This window comes from Pavona decussata, unplaced genomic scaffold (assembly GCF_977016875.1).
Source record: "Pavona decussata unplaced genomic scaffold, jaPavDecu1.1 SCAFFOLD_94, whole genome shotgun sequence".
NCBI classification, from domain to species: domain Eukaryota; kingdom Metazoa; phylum Cnidaria; class Anthozoa; order Scleractinia; family Agariciidae; genus Pavona; species Pavona decussata.
In genome coordinates, this window is record NW_028145511.1 from 1,330,101 (window position 1) to 1,348,385 (window position 18,285).

Here is an 18,285-nt window from a genome sequence, read left to right on the forward strand (position 1 = left end):
GGACATTTTCTAATTTAGAAAGCTAATAGAAGGCAGTAAAGTTAGTTAAGGTGCAGAAAATATCAAGAATCAGCACAAAGCTGATACTTGTTATTTGTAATTTCTTTTTCTTCTTCTTCTTCTTCTTCTTCTTCTTCTTCTTCTTCTTCTTCTTCTTCTTCTTCTTCTTCTTCTTCTTCTTCTTCTTCTTCTTCTTCTTCTTCTTCTTCTTCTTCTTCTTCTTCTTCTTCTCCCGCCTTGGTTAAAAAGTTAACGACATGAGGGTGGAAATATTTTCGTATCAATTTATTACGCGGGATGCCCTGAGGGGGCATACCGTGTCTTAAAACGGGTCGATTTCTTTTTTTTTTTCTTCGTCGTATACACAAATCGGTACATTAATTTATTCATTAAACTCTCCCCTCTCCTACTCGGGATGTATTGTTTTGATTGTCTTCAACAAAAGCAGGCCAATCAAAATCCATTCTTGTCGTTTATATTGCGAGGGAGGGGACCCACTCACCCCTACCTGTGTGACGTCAATGCATCATTTGATATATTTATTAAAGACGGATTAAGTCGCGCCATATTGTTTTAACATGTTCTGGACTCAAGTGTGCCGTTTTCAAAGGGAAATTTCACCATCTTGAAGCCGTAAATCGAAAGAATAACTTCTAAGAAGCACCCGACACGTAAAACGGTGGAAATTGGTGAGTTCTTAGTGAAGGAATCGTGCTTTGTTTGACAGTCTTAGACCACGACGCGAGACTGAAAAGAGGTCATTGAGAAGCTTACGTTATCGTAATGGAATTTGACAAATTTCCGCTGATAGTCTGAGTCGCGTAACACACGGAAAACAACGTAACGCGATCGTCGTGACTCAAACTATTCCATTAGCAAGGATAGTTTTATCAATCGGCGAAGCATACAGTTGGAATAAATGAATCAGCCCCAGCATCTCGCGTAATGCCAGTATAGCAGGCATCTTGTTTGATTGTATAAAGTTTTTGTTGTTGTTGTTATTATTATTATCATTATTATTATTATTATTATTATTATTATTATTATTGTTGAAGATTTCATTTTTGTTTTCATAAATTATTTACATAACTTGCGGACACGGGTCTGGGCTAGTTATCATTATTATGCGCAGTAAAACTATCTGTATGCACAGTATAAGAAAGCACCACAGGGCGCGTAGCGTAACCTGTGAGCAAAAGCGAAACTTAAAATAGCACGTCAATAAATCAATAAAATATAAAATATATAAAAATATATAAAAGCCATAGTTTAAAAATATAAAATATATAAAAATATATAAAAGTCATAGTCTAAATAAAAAGGTATAAAAGTCATAGCTGGTCTATTCATGGCTGGTCTATCAATCTTGGTATAATAAAACATGTTACTACTTTGAAAGTTCTTGCAATGTTCAGCGTCGCCGATAAAACCGCCTTCTGCATTCTCTCTATTATTATTATCATCATCATCATCATCATCATCATCATCATCATCATCATCATCATCATCATCATATCATCATCATCATCATCATCATCACCATCATCATCATCATCATCATCATTATCATCATCATCATCATTATTATTAGAAGTGTGTTACGAGTCCTTGATCCTTTATCATTAATGTAAGAAACTTATTTGCCAGTTTGTCAAAGCTCTGAGCTCATTTCCAATAATTCGCCGGCAGCAGACCTGCAAAAGCTCAATTTTCACTGGACCCCTATAACTGCCGCTGCATCCCCTTACACCCCAAACTGACATTTTTTCCTCGCGACTTGAAACTGAAAAAACGCGAAAAATGCAAACGATTTCAGACGTGAACATTTCCTGAAATAAGATAGCTATTTATGTTTGCCACTGAGCGTTCCGCTAGGCCAGAAAAAAAAGCAATTTAAAAAACTTATTGTAAGCCGGTAGAGGAAAAATCGTTTTTGTGCATGCTTTTGACACCACCGGGCGTCATATTTTGCGAGGGTTTTGGCTCGGTCAATCACGAACATTCTAAATTAATGAATATGGGCTTATTTGACTACTTCTGTTTGCAAAACCAATACTTTTTTGGTGGTAATAGTTTTACTCCCGGTAGCCTGGCTCCTCAACGAAGCTGATACATGAGTAAATCAACGTGTGATTATTTTAGCGGAAATGATTGCTGTTATAATCCTCTCTTGTGTGATCAGATTGTATTGTCTGAACAGGTAATCTCCCCCCCCCCCCAAAAAAAAAAAAAATAATAATAATAATAATTGTAATCTCGATTAAATCTACGGGTAGGAGCCATTTTACATAGCTTGTAATACTGATCCGATTTTTTCGGCGGCGAAGCACACTTTACCCTGTCGCATTTTAATAGCTTCTTCTCTACAAGGCACCTAGCTAATTGGCTCGAATCCTTTTGTCTTTCCCCTGGCGGTTTTGTCTGATTGCAAATTTTCCAGGTGTGAATATTTAAAATTGAGTTTATTAGGTTGGAAAAAATCCTTGGAAATCAACAGTTTGGCCAGTCAAACGAAGCGAAAAAAGGTAGTATTTAATTTTAACGCCATCCTTGCCAAATGAATTGTTCTGCCGAAACGTTACATCAATTCATGGAAATTATGACTACGAAAACCGAATTTTATGGCAAACAACCACCATTGCCTTGGGCAATAAAACATAGTATTTGAACAATCAATAAAAATTTTATTCATGAAAAAATTACAGCTGAGAAAATATAGAATTTTCTCGTGTCTACGATTTTTTGGACAAAACTATTGTTTTGAAGGATCGTTCAGAAAAAAATCTATAGGCATTGAAGCAATATTGTGACATTTTGATCTTATTTTCGCTCATGTAAAATGGTTGCAATAATCCAATAATCAAAATAAAAATTTTATAAAATATTCAAGTTCACGAATTGTGGTAAATGAGTTTCTGAGGCGACTCAAGAGGTATAAACTGCGTAATTCTATTTTTCCGCTCCTGTGTAATTTAGCATATATTTTAAATACGTGAAAGCCGCGTTAAAATAGCTCGAATGTTTAACAGGTAAATGACCCATTTATGACGCGTTTTGTGCATTTGAAGCTTGCCAACACCTCTTTCTTTTCTGAAAGGCGTGTAAAGAGTATGAAGGGACCATTTCCTGCCATGACAATATCTTTAATTTCAGTCAACATCCTGGAAGTCGTGAAGAACGCAGCGCTTAATTAATTTCTGAATTCTAAAACACGATTCAAGGAAAAAAGACAATTACAGAAACTTTCAAGTTGTAAATTGCTTTATTTTGTTTTGTTTTTTGCAGCAGTCTAGAATTTTGTGATACAAATAATTGGCGGGCTTTCCCATGTGAATCAAATCTTGACAAAACAACTGTTTTGATTGGTCGTTGACATTCTAATCTTTGCTCTGATTGGTGGAACGCTCGCACATCATTCGGGGCTTCTTTGAATTTGAATTGTACACTTCTGGAACACTCGATCGAGTCACGAGTGTTTGAATTCATTTTAAGTTTGTTCATTCGCTTTCTGCAGGAATGAACATGAGAGGAAATGCGCCCCTCGTTTCCTGACCTACCTAGAAAACCACCTTTTGCAACAAAGAAACGCGTTTGGGTCGCGGAAGTTGACCATTTCCGATCGCTCTGTAACGCCATCTTTTACTTCACGCGAACGGCACCCAATCGATATTGAAGTTTTCGAAATCCATCCTCGGAACAGCCGCAAAGGCGGATGAAACCTTCGGCAATGTGCCCGCTAAATTCCTTTAGTGAAGGATTTGGCATTCATGAATCAATAGCAATTGTCTAAATGAGCGATTGAGTCGACGAAAGAAGAGAATTTTTATTCAAGTTACAAGGGAGTCACCGCACCAGCAATTACCAGTTGTTTACATGGCACTTTGGAGCTAAAATGAGCTACTCTGGGACCGTAGCTACCTCTTCAGTACTACCTTCTTGGTAACAAAGGTCTATTTGTACTTGCTACAACGCATTTTTCTTCATTTGGGAGTTTCATTTTGGCTCAAAAATCTACTCGAAAGAGCGAAGATCCGTCGCAAATACAATGGCTTCGTTGAAAGTCGCGGTACGCGTTCGTCCCTTGAACAACAGGTGAAATTTGCCCTCTTATATTTCTGTTTCGTTATTTTTCATTCACGTCTCGACATACGACGTGGTATCATTATTTGACGCTGAACTAATTTAATGATTTCGTTTCTTTGTTCAACAGGGAGTTAGAGCTCGGGTCTAAATGCATTATTCAAATGGAGGGCCAGAAAACAACAATATTCAACACAAAGGTAAGCTTGTAAGTCGAAATATGTTACCTCGCGCGGTGACCGTCATAAATCAGTAAAGAAAAACTTCAATATTCGTGACTTAAACTCCAATTATAACACCACTACCGATAGCTAAAAGATCTTTAAATTGTCATTTTTATTGTGTGATTTCGGCACGTAGCTTTATCACAAGATCTGCTTGGTTCGAAGTAGGTTCTATTTTAATCTTCCTACATAATACTGCATAACAGGCTTAAAGCTCACATGTTAAGTAAACATTTTTTTTGTCTTAAAAATGCCTTAATTTGGGATAAATTTTGCGCTCAGTGGTATTTGAACTGTTTTATCCTTACGAGGCGCGCCATACGGAGTTTATCGCTCTGTTATTTATGTGAATGAATATCAGCACGATATAATCGGAGAAATGCATCAGGTATCGAGGGCAGAAGTATATTGTGTTATGCATGTCAATTTGAAGCATCTATTTGTCTCTCTTTAGTACTATTGCCCTTTTTTATAAGGTGCAAGGCGTGGACGATGCCTAGAATAAAATAAAAGAGACAATATTGCTGTTGACACAGTTGAACCGCATTGAGGTGTAAAACAGACGGCCAAGTTTTTGTCGGAAATAATTTCGCATTTTTGTGTCATGTAAAGCTGGATAAATTCAAGCAACAAGAATCAAAATAACGCAAAAAAAAAACCTGCCAAACAATGCTTTGTTTCATTTATTTTGATTACTTTATTACTCCAGAGAAAAGTTGATTTATTGTAGGATTGTATTTCCTGCTGTGAATATATATTAGCCCTGCAGTTTAAGTTCAACGAAAAACAAGCGCAAATAATGCATGATTAATTAAATGACCTTCCCGTGCTTATCTGAGTTCCAAAGGTGATAAAGTTCGACTTTTCAATAATAATCAAGTCGTTCCTTATGTTTCTAATGATTATCTCGAGTTGTTTGTTTGGTAAAAAAACATTAAAAAGATATTTGCCACAACGTGCTGTATCAATATTCAAGGGCAAAGTTCGAATGCTCGAAATATTAACTATTCATAGCGCTTAACAAAGGAACGCTAAATGTTGTTTAATTTTCTCTTTCCTTTTATCAAGTGTTTTATCACATGAGTATCATGTTTAGAAGATTTGTGTAAAGATAAAACTGTGATTGTTATTGTTGTATCTATTAACAACTACTATACTGTCGTGTTTTTTGTTTAGTCCATGATGTAATACTCAAATTTGTCAGCAGGTTTCAGATTAACACATACTCTACATTTTACTGAGCACTGCGACCTCATATTGCTTCAACCTCGTTCCTAGAACGAGGCTGATATTGGTTCTGTGGATTTCACATATGTTCTTTATTTCAGAAGTGAAAATTAATGTTTTCTTCAGTTAGAGTTTAAAGTGGTTCTGTATGAAAAGTAACAAGTATATTAAATAACAGAATTCAAGAATAAATCAGAGTTTAATAGTATAATTACAAGAAGTGATTTAGAAAAGCATTTAACTATAAAAAATTGCGATAAAATATGTCTTAAAATCCTTTTAAGATTAAAAAATTGCTAAAAAACAACGACGTTTCATCGTTAGTATGCCGTGGGAGAACTGCCGTGCGGTCCCCAGTCTATAAATACTAAAAAACAATAGCTGATTAAAAGCTGTAATAATGTGTGCAAATTATGCAGATTATGTTGGCTGCACAGCCCGACACCTTCATCAACGCATTGCTGAGCACAAAAATTCGGCAATCGGTAGACATTTCTTAGGCGTCGTTCACACTTGGTGCCCGGGCACTGTACCCGGGCACGGTACCTGATGGGTACCAATGTGAACACAACGTTCTGTAAGTGCCTGTGCCAATAATTGGGCACGGTGCTCGGGCACGGGTGCAAGATGGAGACCTTGTACTCGAGCACTGAATCGGGCCAAGCACAAGTCTGCACACGATTTTAGCGAGTGCCCAAGAACTTTACCCACAAATCCGTGCTCCGAACAGCTATTTTACCCACAAATCCCTGCCCTTCAGTTTCAAAATGGCGGAAGATCAAAGGTGGACGAATGAGCAAGTTGATGCTTTAATCGACGCTTACAGTGACGTTGGAGTGCAGGAAAACGTGGAAGGGATAGCAAAAATTGAAGAAGTTTATGGTCAAGTGCAAAAATTGATGAAAGATGAACACAACATTAATCGAACAGTGAAGCAAGTGGAATTTGTACATTTAAGAAATGCATGTGCCTTCGATACATCGTGAAATACCCAAAAATTTAAATGTCCTGACAGGGAACTGGGCACCGAATGTGAACACGCATTCAAAACTGGGCACCAAAGTCTGAACAAGGCACAGTTTCGTACCGGTGCCTGGGCACAGTGCCCGGGCACCAAGTGTGAACGTCGCCTTAAAAGCTCGCGGTAACAACAACTTTTTGAAGATGATAGATAGTTTATTAAAACTGCATCGCAGCCAAAGGCTGAATTGCGCAATTATTTACAAATGTTTTATGATACTTTAAAAAATTACAGATGAATCCTTGATAATAAATAAAAAACTGATTACAGTGTTAAAAATTCTATATAAAGTATTTATATTAAAATATGTTAACTTATAAAGTATATGGGGTAAAACTACAGCCTCGACATCGCATATATAAAAGTGTTTTTGGTTCTGTTTGTAAAAAGCTTCGGTATATTAAAATGGCGCTGTCGTCTTAGGTTATAGCGTGAGTTGTCATAACCTGGAGGAAGGAGCGCTTTCAATTTATGGTTTGGATCACTAACAATGTTATCAAAAAGTTTGTTGCATAGACCGTAATGATGATCCAAAATGGGTGTTACCCCCACCTCTATTGCCGAGTTGCACTTTCCTGATGTTATAATTGACATTGCTCTTTTCTCGAGCCGTACCAGCTCGTTCTTTAAGTACTTGGGGAGACCGTTGAAAAAGACAGGTGCTGCATAATCTATAACAGATCTCACGCACGATACATAGAACATTGCTAGATCTTGTTTCGGAACTCCCGCTCTTTTTAACTGAGTTAGGAAATAGAGTCTCTTGCTAGCCTTTTTGGTTATCTCAGTTACATGGACGTTCCATGTTAGATCGTTCGCTATTGTAAGGCCTAGTAGTATTAGTACTAGTAACTAATTCTACCTCCTTCCCTTCTATGATAACGGGATCAAAGGCTCTTTGCTCTTTAGCAAAGGAGATCCTGAGTTCTTTACACTTATCGGCGTTTAATTGAACCCTGTTCTCGTGGGACCACTTTATTACTCTGTTAGCTATTGCTTGCACGTGACTTTCTCCGCCTTTTACTACTACTTCAGACACCGTTGTGTCGTCCACATATTTCCATTGCTGCGCGTTCGTATCAAGGTCGTTAATCATTAGGACGAACAACCACGGGCCTAGTTTAGTACCCTGTGGTACACCGGCGGGGACTGGGCCCCATTCAGAAAAACACTCTGATGTAAATTTAATCCGCTGGGACCTGTCTGATAAAAAATCTATAATCCAGTTGATGATACTAGCTGGTAATTTACACTGATTACGCAACTTTCTAACGAGTATGCTGTGATCTATTAAATCAAACGCTTTACGGTAGTCCAATAATAATGTTCTTACGGTGGCTCCGTTTCCGTCCGTACCTAAGGACCAGCTGTGCAGCATGCTGATTAGCGCCATTGTGGTTGAGGAATTTGGGATGACTCCGTACTGGTTGTGATCAAGGACGCTCATGACCGCAGGTTTCACGAAACCATCCACGACGAACTCCTCCGCCACTTTAGAAATACAGGGGGTCAAGGATATTGGTCTCAATTCCTTCTTGATATCGACCACTGGTTTCTTTTTGGGAAGGGGGGTCACGTCAGCCATTTTCCAGATGTTAGGGAGACGCTGTTCGGCGTAGGAGGCGTTCAGAATTTCCGTGATGGGGTAGGCCACCAAATCACAGTATTCTTTCAGCAGCCAGTAAATCAATTTAGAGTCTTAAGAAAGTGCCAGGGCAAATTTGACTGTTTAGTTTTTGAAATGCTCTTCGTTAAGAATCTCAAGCCCAATTTAAATATCCAGGCAGACTCCATACATGCAAAACTTTTTGTTTAATATTTGTAATTTTTTCTCACATTACAGCTTTTAATCAGCAACTAACAAACATATTTTGACTTGATAATAACGTTTAGCTAACGTTGAAACGTCGTAGTTTTTTTAGCAATTTTTTAATCTTAAAATGTTTTAAAGGAATATTTTATTGCAATTTTTTATAGTAATAAATATATATTTAATATTTTAATTTTTTACTCACGTTACAGCTCTTTTAATCAGCTATTGTAATTTTTTTAAGTAGGTATAATTATAGACTGCAACTTACAGACATATTTTGACTGGATATTATGACGTTTAGCTAACATTGGAACGTTGTCGTTTCTTAGCTGTTGTTTATTCTTAAAATGATTTTAAGAAATATTTTATCGCAATTTTTTATAGTTAAATATATCTGTGGGTGTTATAAAACAGGGTTCTCCTGAAATTTTGGAGTAGAAGGAGAATAAAATGGAGTAGCCAGCAGAGGAATTTATAAAGGCGCGTAAGTGCCTCCAATGCGCCTCTGCACGTGTTGGAATACATAGTATGTTGTCTAATATGGAGTGCTTTTCGTCAGTAACCGCTGCCTCGCAATCTGAGCCTGTTTTGTTTGCTGAACGTTCGATCGACGTCTGCAAGCAGATTCAAGCAATGGTGTGGCGAAATTCTCGACAAAACTTTCAAGTTTATTCAGTCAAAAACATTTTTGGACACTTGGCTCTTTAAGGAAAGCTTTATTAATTTCGTAATGTATTTACCCAAGGGAAAGTAGGCGTCGCAAATGGAAAGGTTGCCATTGGATGCAAAACAAAGTATTTATTAAGATTTTTTAATTGGATCTGAATAGCCGGCGCGCCCAGGACGACTAGCTGGTGATTTTCGCCGGTCGCCGGGGCTTATGGAGATCTCTGATAAAAATTATAATAAATTTAATAATAAATATATACTTCATTTCTACAACACTTTTAGTGGTTTTAGTTACATTACAGTACTACAAATAACAATAAATTATATTAACAATTATTTAATGGGACACTGTCATGTAAGCGCATGCGCCAACTCCTCAAATCGAAACTTGAAAAGTTCAGGCTGAATTTTTCAAGTATGAAGTTCCAATTTCAAAATTGTGTCAACAAGCGGCAGAGTTCATGGTGGAAAACGGAAAAACTTGGTGAGAAAAAGGCAATTTAGAGAAGAGATGGAGCTAGGACGAGGCTGGGAAAGATATCATAAGAAAATATTTAGGAATGAAAGTATGCATGTATTCCGTTGTGCTTTCAGGTATAACACTTCTCACAAGATATTGATTTGCAGTTGAGATATTTCTTGAAGAAACCAATATATTTGTGCGAGAGGTTAGCACAGTGTACTAAAAATATGTTTACATTGAACCCAACTTAATCATCACCTTCACAGATGGATGAATTCTCTAATAATTTCCTGAGCTTTCAAATGATACCTCAAACTTAGCAATGTTGACAAAAAAAATATTAATTTTATGTCAGACGTTTGCAGTGAACCGAGAGTGTAATAAAAAAATATTATGACAAAAATAATCGGTTCCGGTGGTGTTGCAATGTACCCAGCAAATGGTGAGTGAACCAGCATAATTTTTGGCCAAATTAACATCACCTTTGCCCTCCAAATCATTGCATAGTTAAATAACTGGACTCCTTGAAATTTACCTCAAATCCCTTGAACTATTGACCGGTTAGCTCAGTTGGTTGAGCATCGGACCAACACTCAGGGTCTTTAAATAGCTGAGGAGAAAGTGCTGCCTTTGTAATGACATCTGCAAATGGTTAGACTTTCTAGTCTTCTCGGATAAGGACGATAAACCGTAGGCCCCGTCTCACAACACTTCAATGTTCATAACCCTGTGGGACGTTAAAGAACCCTGACACTAATCGCAAAGAGTAGGGCATGGATTTCCCGGTGTGCTGGTCTGGTCTTTGTGCTGTTTCATAATTTCATGGGTTGGGTGGGTCGGATAAGGTCGCTAATGGACATATGCTGATGTAAACTGCATTTGAATATATATATGAATAGAAAATGCGGTATTTAAATGCATTACCATTACTATAAATTAATATTGTTAGAGGGCATTTTGTTAGATATTTATGGAATCTATTTATTTCCGTTGCACTGCATATCTTAACATTAAAATTGGAACGTGAAAGATGGCAAAACTACTTCTTAAAACTAGTAATAATGAAAGATTAGGGAGTGCGTTTGGCGTCACCAGGCTCTCTCTCCTTTGCCAAGTTGGTGACAATGTCATCCGCCCCTGCAAAATCTGCGGGGGATGCCAGAAATGCGTCCCAAGATCCATTCGTTCAATCAATGTTGTCCCATATATACAATCTAGACTCCAATTTGTGTTAGGAGTGCATTCTTTCTACGGTATGTCGAATGCAATTGATAGTCATTCATTTATCAGGCATACATTTTTTATAAGGTTTGCTCACAACTGAAAGAATTTGATAAATTTGGAAATATAATTTGTTACCAATAGTTGTGAGTCACGCTCTGACTTGCTGCTCGTATACACAATAATATTGTTCTGAATGATGATAAAATATCAAATCAATATAGCCCAGGAAAATTATATTATCCTGCTAACATCAACAGACCAGTGAGGACCAGTGAATAGAGGTACTTGACTGTATAGATATTAGAATATAAAATTTAGTGTAAAAGTATAATAGCATTGCAGTGCTAATTGGGGATACTATAAATCAGTGAAATAAATATTATACAGTCACAAAACTAAAATCATTTATATTTAATATATTTTCAGTTAAGCCAAGAAGAAACAATCCTTATTTATTGCTAGTTTCTGTAGAAGTTTCAGTTCCTGTAGAAGTTTCGGTTTAATCATGATATAAAGCTATGTGAATTTTCTTTACATTACAGGATTAAGTATTTCAAAAATAACAATTATTGTTTCCTAAATTTTTTTAATTATTTTCAGTTAATGCTTCTAATTTTCGGAAAGATTTCCAGAGAAATCTTCAAAATTCAATTTAAATGCAGGACATTACAAAGAGGAATTTGAATGTTCATTCTCGGAAATACTGGTCACATGTGATGTAGATTGACTGTAAAGGCTCAAATTTGCCAAATTACCTCTTGTCTTAATATTTAAGGTCTGAAGCTAATTTGTCAAATTATTGCTGTCAATAGGTAGATCTGGAACTATGATTTTCTAATGTAATAACCTGTCTGTAGACCAAAAGCTACTAGCAATATTTTCTTGCAAAAAGAGTTGAGACACTTCTTGTTACTGGATACTTTTTAGACACTCACCATTATATTACTTGTCTCCCCCCCCCCCCCCCCCCCATCAATATTCAACCAAATTTGCAATGACATTGAACCAAGCAAGCCTCAACATTGAAAGGGAGGGGGAGGGGGGCTTGAATTGCCCTTTTTGAGTGTGTTAGTTACAGGAAATAGGAAAAATGCTGAGAGTATCTCAACCTTTTTGCAACTGCTTGTAGCTTAAGGGTAGTTAGAGAAATTTGGATACTTTAATTAAAGCCGCATTTGTCAGTTGCATCCTTTTAACCCTCCCACTGTTTGCCTTTTAACTTGTTTATTTATCGTTATCTTTTGAAAAATTATTGATCATAAATTGTTTTGAGCGCGTAGAAGGGCACAATAGAAAGTCATCTTCTATTTACAAACAATACAACCTCCAACACAATAGTGAAATGCCTGAATGCTTCATCGAGCAATTCAACGTCATCGCGAAATGTAGCGGCAAATTTAATTGTCTCGTTAAAGAAATGCTGTACATTCCCATGCGTAAACCAACACTGAACGTGCAAACGGATTCCATCCGCGCCAAGGTGTTTGTTTAGGCCGTTTATTCTAATTTATGCTTTTCTTGTACCTATCCTTATTTGCATGTTTTTTTAACTAGTCTCTTGATAATGGAGTCACGATGACCCCGAAACGTTGAGCAATAAATCTTTCCTGGTTTTTTCTATGCCTTTGCTTTAGCAAATCCCTGCTGATCAAATAAATTGTTTTGTTTTTTTTTCCGGCAGCTTTATGGTGAAGTTGGTATGGAAGGTGACAAGGGACGTGATTTCAAGAAAGAGTTCTTCTTTGATCACTCATACTGGTCAGCAGATCCTAAGGATCAACATTTCATCAAACAGGAACAAGTAAATATTACATAGTTTGTATGTTCTTATACATTACTCCAGAGTCCAACAGATCAATAATTTAATTCAGGTTTTTGACTTAGCAAAGTCCCAAAGTGTGCCTATACAAATTGTTTAAATTTAGCCGACATGACGTCATCTTTAAATACGAGCAGCAGTGTTTTATCGGGATTTAAAACCACAATCAAGTGGTTTTAGACCCAATAAAACACGTGCTGCGAGTTTTATGAACGGCTTAAAAAACATTCCTGAAAAAACTTTTCTCAAGAGAGTTCATAACAATGATGCTTTTGTGAACGTTGGAAATTAGCGTACGAGAAAACATTAAACACCGCATACTAATAAGGAGGAGGTTTTATCGGGTTTTAAAACCACTGCACATGATGTTTTATCGACCATTTGATAAAATCCAAAAACTCATTAATAATTATTATTAATGAGTTTTTGGATTTTATTGTCAGATATGTTAAACATTTAGCCCTCCACCCAGGCTTAATAACGTCAAAAAAGATGCAAAGTACAAGCTTAATAGGGTACAGGAAGCACAAAGATTTGTTGACTTTTTTAACTGTTAATCTTTCAACATTACAGGTGTTTGCAGACCTTGGGCAGGGTGTGTTAGATTCAGCATTTGAAGGTTACAATGCCTGCATTTTTGCTTATGGTCAAACAAGTGCTGGAAAGACGTACACAATGATGGGAGCAAATGTAAGGCCAGATTGAATATCTTACATATAAGGATGACTAGGCGGGCAGCAGAAATTAGAGAATGTTTCATGCTAGCCTAGTAAAGCGTGTATATGAAATTTCACTGCGTGCCTTCTCGAAATGAGTATGTCATTTGTACTGCAGTTGGTCATTTACTTGTTACCAGAATTCGCAAGCTAGTACTGGGCCGGGAGGGGGGGGGGGTACTCCCCCCAATGGAGGCCGCGCTCAAAAGGGCTACCTTTTTCCGGCTGGAGGTATAAAAAAGGGTAGGGATTTCATGAGCTGAAGAATGGAAAAGGTTAACGTAAACTGTCATTTAGGTATATTTAAAAGGCCCTTCAAAATATCTCAACCTGAAAAGAGATGCAGTTTTTATACTGTAGGTGTTTGAAAGGGGTGCCATTAGGGGCTTAGCAGAAGTTTTGTTAAAATTGCTCTTTTTAATGCAAATTTGAAGTCAGTCTTAGCTAAATAATGACATTTGTACATGAAACTATAAGTGGAACACAAATTGAAAGTTTGCTGTTTCCTAAAATTTGGAAACATTTAGTAAAATTGCCTTGAATTTGGGTTGAGTGTGAGACCTGAGTTTATCAGCTGGGCCTGGTTGTTCGAAAGCCGATTAACGCTAATCCACGATTAAAAGTTAATCGAGGCTTTCATCTTGCTCGTTTAAAATGGTTTAAAATGGTTAAGAAAAATCTAAGGCAAAACTGAGGGACAAAAATCTTTTGGGAGAATCTTTATTGATTTTAATAATTAAACTTGCATCCAAGTTCACATTAATCCAGGATTAGCTTAATCAGGCTTTGAACAACTAGGCTCCGGTGTTTACTGTAACAGAACAGATCAACATTGATAGAAATATTTTAAGTTTTGCTACTGGTGCACTCCAAGTTTGATGGATTTAGAAATTATTTAATTTTGTTGCCTTGTTTCCTTACATGTATTAATTTTATTATTTTTCTGTTATGATTTGTCATTAACAAAAACATCCTGGCTTAAAATTTTGTATTAAATATTACATTTTTCTTTCATCTTTTGCAGGAGGAAGTTGGACTCATTCCTAGAATATGCAAGGTGACATATAGGAAAATTTTTTTGTCTCAACCCATAACGTCTTTTGATAATAACATATAAAAACAGTATATTGCATGATGGGCCATATAAATTTAATAAAGATGATAATAATAATAATAATAATAATAATAATAACAAATAAGAATATTATTGTAACTTTATGACCTTTGTTTTTTCTTTAAAAAAATTGTGCTTGAAAATAGTCTCTTTTTTAATCGAAATGAATTGTAAATAGGTTTTAATAGTTCTTTTTTCTACTTTTAACAAATAAATAAATAAATAACAATTTGCTTGGAATATGTTAATAAGGAAATTATTATTATTAAATAATAATAATAATAACAATAATAATAATAATAATAATAATAATAACAACAACAATAGTACTATTAATGATTAATTATTTTATTATTATTATTATTATTATTGATAGATTTTTTTTTTAAGTCAGCGACACAGACATCCTCGGAAAAAGATAATCTGCGTTCTCCTATCATGATTCGAACCTAAGACCTTCCAATTACTAGTTTAGATGCTTTTCCTCAGAGCTACAGGAGACTCGTAATAGGCTGTTAAACTAGGCTCATGGGGCAAACACCGAATGCTCTACCTGAGTGAGCTTCAGGAGACTCAAATCCCAGCAGGATGTTTTTTTTTTCACATGAACCAAGTGTAATGGCCTTAACTCTCACAAGTCTCCTGTACCTCAGTGGCAGAGCATCCAAACTAGTAATCGCAATGTCATAGCTGGTTTGACTCCTGTTAGGAAAACTCAGATTTTCTTTTTCCAAGTATGCAGTTTGTCACTGACTGAAAAAAAATGTGTCTATAATTTTTGTGCCAGACTTAAAAATATAACATCACATTAATTTCTTCATTATCATCATCATCATCATCATCATCATCGTTGTCATCATCATCATCATTATTTTGTACATTGCAGGGACTCTTCCATTACATTGATCAGAACACCTCTCTAAGTTCTTCATTTAGAACTGAAGTCAGGTAAGTGTGCTGTATTTCCTTCTGTCAGTCACAACAAAGCCTGCAGTTCAAGCAAATATTCAAGCATTGCAGTAGGCAAATCCAAATGTTGTATTCTTGGCAGATATGCTTAATCCTGGCTTCATTGTAACAGGTTTTCGTTTCAGTAACTTGTTCAAGCACTTTTGTGAGTGTGAAAATAAACCCCAAATCAAATAGTTTTGCTTAATTATTTTACTAAAGGAACCATTTACAGGCACACATACAAAGATATTGACTACAAACACTTTGTTTGTTTTATGTAGTTACCTGGAAATCTACAATGAACATGTCCGTGATCTGTTGAGGCCGCAGAAACTGAAAAAGCTTCCTCAGCAAAAGTTAAAAGTTCGTGAACATCCCAAGGAAGGACCATATGTGGAAGGTAAGGAATGACGCATTTTTTGTGTACCATTAGGGGAGGGATGGGAGTGGACAGATTTGACTCTTGTATAAAATCACTGGAATAACATATAAGTTGTTTACTTTGTTTGTTTGCTAGGTTTAACAAAACAACATGTGTCTGATTTTGATTCAATTGAAGTTCTAATGGAGCAAGGAAACAAGCTGAGGTTTGTAACCTTGATTTTCTGGTATTGCTTTTTTAAAGGGCACTGTCTTCATGGCTTTCAATAGTTTTAATCACATGAAAGCAGTTGATTAAGTTAAAGTAGTACATGTTCAATTTGTGTCATGTTATTGTCTTCCTCTTTCAGAGCCACTGCTTCAACGAGGATGAACAACACAAGCAGTCGCTCACATGCAATTTTCACAATAAAGTTTACTCAGGTAAGTTGTTTGTGTTCAATTGTTAATTGTTTTGCCAATTTGCTGGTATTAATAAATTGTGGTAGCACAAGTGCTGTTATCAGTTTAAGACAAGGTGTTGCCAAATATTTGGCTCTCTGAGATAATTTGTGCTTGGCCCAAACACGATGACCTTGAGCCAAACATTTTCCTGTGCAGCCCTCCCGCTCATTCAATAAGTACACATTTTATATAGATAAAAAATAGATTTGTTACAAATTATCTCTCTAAGTAACAAGTCAGTTAACTTTGAATATCTCCTTCCCAGGCCAAGTTTATAGAAGATATGCCGAGTGAAACTATCAGCAAGATCCACTTGGTTGATTTAGCTGGCAGGTTGGTAACTCACAGCTGCAGACAGTATAACGTTTTTTGTATCAAGATAGAGTACATTTTGACTTGTAAATAAACTCCTGACGCATGTGTAAGCCACAGTGAGGTATACGCAAGGTAACAATTGACTGTATGTTTCGTTTTATCACCAGATAATGTAATTTGGCCACCGTAAAGAGATTCGAGTGTTGGCGTTTCAATTGTTAGCCCTTCGTTGGAGCGTTTTATTACCTTGTCAACTCTGTTGATAAACCAAACATCCGTTTCTACAACTATATGAAAGTAACGAACCAATCAAACTACCAATTTTCTCATCAACAAACTATTACTTGTCCTGACTGACTGTAATCTTGCCTGGGCCATAGCTGGTAGTGTTGTTTGAACAAAGGCAGATTTTTGTTGCATGCAAAGGCAAAGATTTGGTAGCAGGAGCTACAAACTTGAACTAAAAAGCCACAAATAAAGTAAACACACTGTCTCCCATGCAATTCTCCTTGTGACTCTTCCATTAGTACTGCCCCACCACCAATTAAAACAGTTTGCCACCATGCAAACAGTTCTACCAGCTAAGCAGGCCAATTGCTATCAGAATCAAACCTAAAGTTTAGCATTTTCCCAAATGAAGCAGTTTTTGTTGCCCGAACCATCAGATTTGTTATATATGTGTATATTGGTCGTCCAATTAATTTGGTTTTAGGTTCACAAAAGCATTCAACAAGCCTTGTCACACAATTTGTTTGCCCACGGAGCCCCAGAGAGCCCTCCACTGAGAAACTCGATTCAAAGGTGTCTGCACTTTCCGTGTCGAATTGGAATTTAGAAGTGTTGGGAAGTGGAGGGAGGAAAACCGGAGAACCTGGAGAAAAACCCTCAAAGCAAGGACGAGAACCAACAATAAACTCAACGCACATTTGACGTCAAAGCCGGGAATCGAGGCAGGGCCATATTGGTGGGAGGCGAGTGCTCTCACCACTGCGCCATCCCTGCTCCCCAGACTGTTCTTTTTTCGTACGTTCTGTTTTTCATTATTTTTTTCTTTTCTTTCCTCCTAGTGAACGTGCTAGTACAAGTGGTGCTGTTGGTGACAGACTGAAGGAAGGAGCCAACATCAACAAATCTCTTGTTACTTTAGGGATCGTCATATCTACCCTTGGTAATACAACAATATTCTTGAGAATGATGATTATTCCAGAAAGTGACGCAGGCATACTCGGAGAAAAGAAATCCGAGTGCTCCTATCAGTAGTCGAACCTAAGACCTTCCGATTACTAGTTCGGATTCTCTACCACTGAGCTACAGGAGACTCGTGGGAGCTAAGGCCATTAAACTAGGTTCATGGGACAAACATCCTGCATACTGCTAGGATTTGAATGTCAAACGTGTGGTATATGAAAGAAATGTGATGGTATTTTTCCAGCCTGGTGAATGAATGCAGTATGCAGGATGTTTGTCCCATGAACCTAGTTTAATGGCCTTAGCTCCCACGAGTCTCCTGTAGCTCAGTGGTAGAGCATCCGAACTAGTAATCGGAAGGTCTTAGGTTCGACTCCTGATAGGAGCACTCGGATTTCTTTTTTCCGAGTATGCCTGCGTCACTTTCTTGAATAATCATCATTCTCATTCATTCACCAGGCTGGAAATATACCATCACATTTCTTTCAAAATATTCTTGTCCTTTGCCCTATTTAAAGGAATATCGGAAAATAGAAGACGTCATAATAATCTTGTTCTCCAAACTAAGACTCGTGTGTACGTACACTTCCATGTACAGAGAGAATTATCGTGAATTAACTTGAGAATTCAATCAGA

The 18,285-nt window shown here is 36.8% G+C and overlaps 1 protein-coding gene across 1 annotated transcript in view; it reads left to right on the forward strand.

Annotated features, from left to right (window-relative positions):
* Positions 1 to 3,438: 3,438 nt before the first annotated feature.
* LOC146473293 (uncharacterized) overlaps positions 3,439 to 18,285 on the forward strand; it is a 40,550-nt gene continuing 25,703 nt past the window's right edge. The window contains exons 1-11 of the mRNA XM_085118533.1: positions 3,439 to 4,092; positions 4,211 to 4,280; positions 12,403 to 12,522; positions 13,114 to 13,230; positions 14,281 to 14,313; positions 15,257 to 15,318; positions 15,603 to 15,721; positions 15,839 to 15,908; positions 16,053 to 16,125; positions 16,412 to 16,479; positions 17,529 to 17,629. Coding sequence (XP_084974659.1) covers positions 4,046 to 4,092; positions 4,211 to 4,280; positions 12,403 to 12,522; positions 13,114 to 13,230; positions 14,281 to 14,313; positions 15,257 to 15,318; positions 15,603 to 15,721; positions 15,839 to 15,908; positions 16,053 to 16,125; positions 16,412 to 16,479; positions 17,529 to 17,629 — 880 coding nt within the window. The 5' untranslated portion in view covers positions 3,439 to 4,045. The remainder of the gene's footprint in view (positions 4,093 to 4,210; positions 4,281 to 12,402; positions 12,523 to 13,113; positions 13,231 to 14,280; positions 14,314 to 15,256; positions 15,319 to 15,602; positions 15,722 to 15,838; positions 15,909 to 16,052; positions 16,126 to 16,411; positions 16,480 to 17,528; positions 17,630 to 18,285) is intronic.